General features: G+C 36.2%; 1 protein-coding gene across 3 annotated transcripts; it reads left to right on the forward strand.

Annotated features, from left to right (window-relative positions):
* The first annotated feature begins 238 nt into the window (after positions 1 to 238).
* On the forward strand, positions 239 to 5496 carry LOC140779592 (serine/threonine-protein kinase AFC1-like). Of its 3 annotated transcripts, none has more exons than XM_073124784.1 (12): positions 239 to 471; positions 1888 to 2080; positions 2711 to 2737; positions 2941 to 3094; positions 3198 to 3246; positions 3338 to 3452; positions 3716 to 3807; positions 3964 to 4120; positions 4199 to 4263; positions 4334 to 4431; positions 4593 to 4695; positions 5130 to 5496. In XM_073124784.1, exons 1-12 carry the CDS (start codon positions 376 to 378, stop codon positions 5277 to 5279), a joined length of 1299 nt encoding a protein of 432 aa, XP_072980885.1. In that variant the 5' UTR covers positions 239 to 375; the 3' UTR covers positions 5280 to 5496. The 3 variants fall into 3 exon arrangements, with proteins under 3 accessions (XP_072980885.1, XP_072980964.1, XP_072981047.1); XM_073124863.1 differs by having other exon boundaries at positions 1894 to 2080; XM_073124946.1 differs by lacking the exon at positions 1888 to 2080 and having other exon boundaries at positions 326 to 471.
* The last annotated feature ends 895 nt before the right edge of the window (positions 5497 to 6391 follow it).

The raw sequence follows: 6391 nt of genomic DNA on the forward strand, positions 1-6391 counted from the left end.
GAACCGAATTAGTCTTGAGTCGAGCCTGATTCAAGATCCGGCTCGGTTATGGCTCAAAAATTAATTTCCGTGAGCATCTGGCGGGATTAGGGCTCGTAGGCTAAAGAGCAGCCCTAGGCAGGATCCGCATATTAGACGGATCATGATCCGAGTCGGTTTCACACCGACCACAGATGACAGAAACGAGTTAAATACAAACCCGAGTAAAGAGAAAGGAGTTAGCTTTAGAGTTAAGCAAACTGGGCAAAAAGCAACGATTACGCTGCGGTCCCCCCTCCCCAAAAGAGCATCGCCTTCCTCTTTCTAGGGTTAGGTTTTCATCTCTCTCTTCGCTTTCGCCTCCGCCGTCTTGGTCCGAGATCTTGTTGATCGGAGATGGAGTGTTTGACAGAGCTACCCCAAGCGTACATCGAGCGCCGCCCCAGGAAACGCCAGAGGTTGGGGTGGGACGTTGCCCCTGAATTTCCCGAGGTGCATCTCCCTCTTCTTTTCTTGATCCATGCTTTTTTTTGCCTTTGTTCCCTTTTTTTCTTGATGTAATTTGGCAGATCCAGGGTATTTCTGTAGGTTTTTCGCTGTATGAGGTATGGTAGGTGTATTTGTTTCAATATATTTTGGATGATTATATCTTGTCTTGATCTGGAAGACTTTGATTGGAATCATTTCGATTAAGAAGAGATCTGATGTCGTTGCCTCAGATCTGTTAATGTTGATAATTTCGTGTTCGTTTCCAGGGGATTTCTTTAGATCTTTTCGTTGTATGAGGTATGGTAGGTATATATGTTTCGATATCCTTTCTTTGACCCTATTTTGTCTTGATCTGGGGGGTTTTGATGGGAATAATGTCCTATTTAAGGAAGATATGATGTTCTTTGATTCGGAGCTTTTAACATTGATAATTTTGTGTTCTTGTATTAGGTTTTATTTATTTTATTTTTCTTCTTCTTTTGACAATACTTCTGTATTTTCGTATTAGCTTTATGAATAGTTCTATACAAATTATTTATTTTAAAATTTAATAAAGTAAATATTTGTTGGACTAAATCTAGATCTGCTAATATTCCTTATTTACATTATGTTTATTTCATTCACAGTTAGTAGGTTTGACAGTTCTTACTACAGATGCACTCGTTCATTGTAATAAATTTATTGATTAAAATCTGAAGTGGGTCATCTATTAGGAGATGCCAGCCACTCTGGTGTTCATCATATTTGCTAGTTATTCTGTTTACAATCAAGAAAACATACTATTTATAACAAATTGTTTGAAATTATGATCATAGTTTGTGGATTTGGCATTCTGCAAGTAGAATCACAGCATAAATTCTTTAAATATATTGTTCATGATATAAAACATGTGGCTTGTTTAAAATAAAATGTAATAGTGGTGTTTATTATCTTTGCTAATTTCTCGTTTAACATCATAGAGGCATATTATTCATTTGGAAGTGATTTACCAATATGTTATTGGCTTTAACACTGATTTTATATGATTTAGTTAGTGGTAATTAGAAAACGTATTGCTTATTTAGTTCAAACTTCAGGTTAGTTAATTTATTTGCATAGCTTTGAAGCCAGATATGTGGTCATTACTCTGTGTATTAAATGATCATTTATCTATTTAAAGTATCTGCACTCTTGAATATTGAGTTTTAGATGTCAAGATGCAACCTGAAGCTAATGGTGAATTGGATTGATGGTTTTTATTGTTCTCATTTTGACAGGATTACAGTTTCCTGGCTATAAGTTTCAACCATTGCCCCATTAGTTTTCTGCTTTTTAACTATTAAATAAGATATTGGAAGTTGTTTGGTGGACTAACTCGATCATATGAGGGGTTATAATATTTTTTCTTTAGTGGGAATGTTAATGGGTGGTTCTGTGTAGGCTCAGATAGGATTATCATGTGGGCAAGAAGTTGGAGATGTGGTCAGCTTGATATCTTTGGTGCCTTCTTCAGACCATACTGGTTCTTCCCAGTATCCAAAGGGTCTAATTCGATATGCTTCCCCCCCTTGGAGAGAGGATGATAAAGATGGACATTACATGTTTGCAGTTGGAGATAATTTAACATCTCGCTGTAATTATACTTGATCCATCTGCAAAGTTATTTTTTTTAAAGCTCGTTTTGACTTTTGAATTCTTCACTCCTAAATCCATGCATCTTTTCTAAATCACTAATGATTCCTAGGTCAATCAACCTACTGGTACATGTACCATTTTATATTTTAGTTGTGGGACTTCATTTACTTGTTTAAATATTTTTTATTTCTCAAATTTTTCCATTACAATCTTGCCAAGGTGTAGATCTGCTTTGCAAGTTGTGACTATGAAATTTTGAATTAGCATTACATTTGAATCAGTTACTCTTTGTGATCATCAATGTTCATTTCCTTCATTACATTTATTTTCTGAAATATTGGTTTGAACCCATCTTTTTCTGCTACAGAAGTTCATTACTTTTAGCTGCCTTAAATGTTACTCCATTATTTCTGCCAGGGGAAATGTCTCTCCCTCTCTCTCCAAGCATGTGTTCACTTTTGTTCCTCATGTTCTTTTTTATTTTTCAACTTTAAAGGTCTTCTGTTTTACTCAGTTTTATTATCGTGCATGAGGTTGCTAGGGTTTATCGTTTGGATGTTTTGTGTGGGACCATATTTCTCTATTTCAAATTGGGATTCTAATTAATTTATATTTTGTTTGTCTGCAGATAAGATCACTAGCAAAATGGGTGAAGGTAAGCTTGTAACCTTTTTATGTGCTTTCAAGGTTTTCCAATAATGATTATCAGTATGAGTGTTATCCTCTGTCTTATAACTTATTCTTCCTTCTTGCTTGATTAATTGGATTTTGAAGAATTGTTTCTTTTGTCTCTTTGTCATTATAGGGTGTATTGTTTTGCCATCTCATCGTCTTTTGTTGTTTTATCATTTATGTTAGGTACCTTTGGCCAGGTTTTGGAATGTTGGGATAGGGAGGGGGAGGAAATGGTGGCAATCAAGATTATTCGTGGGATCAAGAAGTATAGTGAGGCTGCAATGATAGAAATTAATGTACTCCAACAGCTTGCGAAATATGATACAACTGGATCTCGGTAAGTATTGTTTTAGCTATAATATTGAAGATGCTATGCTCCTTTTAGGTTCATCATATTACTTGGACAAGATATATGTGTATAAGCTGGTCTATTTTTGCAGTTGTGTACAAATACGGAACTGGTTTCACTATCGTAACCATATCTGTATAGTAAGTATATGTTAATTTGTTGTGATTTCCCACTTTCCCAAATTCTAGCCTTGGGAATTGAGACATATCAATGAATTTAAATGGTTAACAGGTTTTTGAGAAGCTTGGACCAAGCTTATACGATTTTCTACGGAAAAACAATTATCGCTCATTTCCAATTGATCTAGTTCGTGAGCTTGCCAGACAACTATTGGAATGTGTAGCATGTGTGTAGACACTTCTCATCAATATTTTTTCCTATCTGATGTGATTGCTATTAGTAGTATATTTCCTGTTGTTTCTATATGTCCCTTTATCTGGATTTATCATTCATCTCAGTTTCATGGTTCTTGTAGGTTGGGTATTCGTCACATTATTTGCTTTGGTTATTATGTTCATATTTCCTTGCCTTATATTTCTCATTTGGCAATATATAATGTGCAGTGTTACCTTATTATGCATTCCTATTCACCATGTAATTTTCTTGCAGTTATGCATGATTTGCGCCTCATTCACACTGATTTAAAGCCTGAGAACATTCTTCTTGTTTCTGCACAGTTCATTAAAGTACCCGACTACAAAGTATAGTTATTAACCTCTTCGATTTAATTATGCTTTATCTCCTGAGTAGTTTTTTTAATTTATTTTTCCTGTTATGCAACTAATGCATAGTTGTTTAATTTTCCCTCTAGGAAGCTACAGTGATGTAATTAAGATTTTTTTCTACTGCCTATCTAGGTTTCACCCCGAACTCCAAAAGAGGGTTCTTACTTCAAGCATTTGCCCAAGTCTAGTGCGATCAAGGTAATTGATTTTGGCAGCACTACTTATGACCATGAGGATCATAGTTATGTAGTTTCCACAAGGCATTATCGGGCTCCTGAGGTTATCTTGGGTAAGTCTGGCTTGAAGAAAAATTTTTTTTTTTCTTAGTTTTACACTGGGCTCAAAGTTTCTTGGTCATTGCCTCCAGGACTTGGATGGAGTTATCCCTGCGATATTTGGAGTGTTGGTTGCATTCTTGTTGAACTATGCTCGGTATGTTGATTGGGTTTTTGTTTATATATTCAAGTTATATTGAATACTAACTTTGGAAGCCACGCTGCAGGGTGAGGCATTGTTCCAGACCCATGAAAACTTAGAGCACTTGGCCATGATGGAGAGGGTATTAGGACCCCTGCCCTACAATATGTTGAGGAGAGCTGAGTAAGTGCTGTTCCTTTTTTCTCACAAATTTCAAAGAACAAGAAAATGAGATGGGTGGAGGTTGATGGTGGTGGTCAATTTTAGTTCATCAGCATGATGGGCCTACTTTTTGAGTCTTCCAACATTCTTAATGCTCTTTTGTATTACTTGATTTCTTATAGTCGGCATGCTGAGAAGTACATCAAAAGAGGCCGGCTGAATTGGCCTGAGGGTGCAGGATCAAGAGAGAGCATGAAAGCTGTTACAAAACTTCCCCGGCTTCAGGTATGAGGTCTATAGCCAATTAGTGGGTTCACAAAATTAATATTCATAAATTCTCTTATTGATGAGGGGTTTGAGTATTAAATCATTATTTACCATGCTAAATCTGCATAGCATACCTGCTATAATTCAGCTTAGTGGCACTTCAATGGAAATGCATTAGTGATCAAAATGAAAGCTAGTTTTACTTGGCTAATGCCATAATTAGAGGTGAAGTCCAAGAGGTCTGGGTAAATGGAAACATCTTGACATTTTATGTTTTCCTCTTTTTATCCTTTTCTTCTGGCTACCTCCGTAGCTTGACCTAGTTCTTCAGCTTGTGCAATACATTGCTCTTGTTTCGGTGGTGTCTTGCGTCTTTGTTTGTTGTTTGAATTAACTTGATCCCTGCAGCATCTGTGTAATTGGTGTTTGGTCGCTCTTATTTCGTTGTACAGAACCTGGTGATGGATCACGTGGACCATTCAGCAGGGGATCTTATTGACCTCTTGCGTGGTCTTCTTAGGTACGACCCAGCTCACAGGTTGACCGCCCATGAAGCTCTGAAGCATCCCTTCTTTACAGAGATCCATCAACGGAGGTTATAAGTAAATCATCCAACTACTGGAAGATGGTTTTGCGTCGAGCTCCATTTTTCTAACACTCTTAAACAGCGGGAAGTGTTTCCGGATCTCTGTTATAGAAAATGATCGGCGAAGTGCCTGATCGTTGAGTGGGTTTGGTCAGCTGATAGTGTAAATTCCTGTACGTATCTGATTTTAATCAAAAGTTCCTGTGCAAATTTTTGCACTGTATGTAATCTTAGGTACAAGTTAGAAGTGTTGTTTTGCGTCAAATTTCTGGAATCAAATAGGAAATATGGTAAATGTTTAGGGTGCCATTTTTCTATCCACCATAATCTAATAATTATAGGCTAGGCAAAAAGGGCTAGCTCTCTTACTGAGAATGTGGAAGGTTGATGGGGTAATTGACAAAGATATCCTGTAGAGCATAGAGAGAGAAATAAGAGGGTTAATTAAAGTCTGCATAAAGTAGATAGCGAAGAACATATATGGTTCTATATGCCATCTTCCAATGGATAATTCTACGTATCCTGTTAGTCCCTGGCTTAACAATTTCATGCACAAGTTACTTCATACTAAAGTAGGGTTAACTAAAAGCCTTTGAAGGCATAAATGTAGAACACATGATTATTAGTTGGCTGCAGACTATCGTAAATTAACACTCTTCAATCTAAAGCTAAAGCATTGGTTGGCTTTATAATACCCAAATACATCATAACTCGTTTTTTTGGCAAGAAAGTATTTGAACCAAAAAGAGGTCCCATTAATTCCACAACGTAAGCGTATGTATATTCCCTTTCTTTATTCCACACGTATCCCTAATATATTCTTTTATAAAAATAAAAAAATTAAAAAAAAAACATCACAGGCTTTCTATGAACATATACACTGAATTGTTCCCAGACTCAAATGAGGCTATTATATCCACCTGGCATAGGAGAGATATTATAGATGTCAAATTCTGAGCGAGAGAAAGTATTGGCATCCAACACAGCGATTTTACTTGCAAAGCAACGGATGTTTTATGCTAGAATAATATCATTTTTCTTTAAGAGAAGTGAAAAATTATTTTTAAAAGCGGAAACTTAATGGTGTCTTAATTAATCAGTATTGTTGGAATTTAAACCTGAGTATAC

This window comes from Typha angustifolia, chromosome 1, assembly GCF_048772165.1.
Source record: "Typha angustifolia cultivar Huaian chromosome 1, ASM4877216v1, whole genome shotgun sequence".
In the NCBI taxonomy this organism is placed as follows: Eukaryota; Viridiplantae; Streptophyta; class Magnoliopsida; order Poales; family Typhaceae; genus Typha; species Typha angustifolia.

What these genes read in the sequence shown, in the direction of transcription:
- LOC140779592 (XM_073124784.1), top strand. Translation starts at nt 376, where the DNA reads ATGGAGTGTTTGACAGAGCTACCCCAAGCGTACATCGAGCGCCGCCCC. An exon ending in ACTATTGGAATGTGTAGCAT is followed by an intron (nt 3,453 to 3,715) that starts GTGTGTAGACAC and finishes ATTTTCTTGCAG; the next exon opens with TTATGCATGATTTGCGCCTC. An exon ending in GGCTCCTGAGGTTATCTTGG is followed by an intron (nt 4,121 to 4,198) that starts GTAAGTCTGGCT and finishes CATTGCCTCCAG; the next exon opens with GACTTGGATGGAGTTATCCC.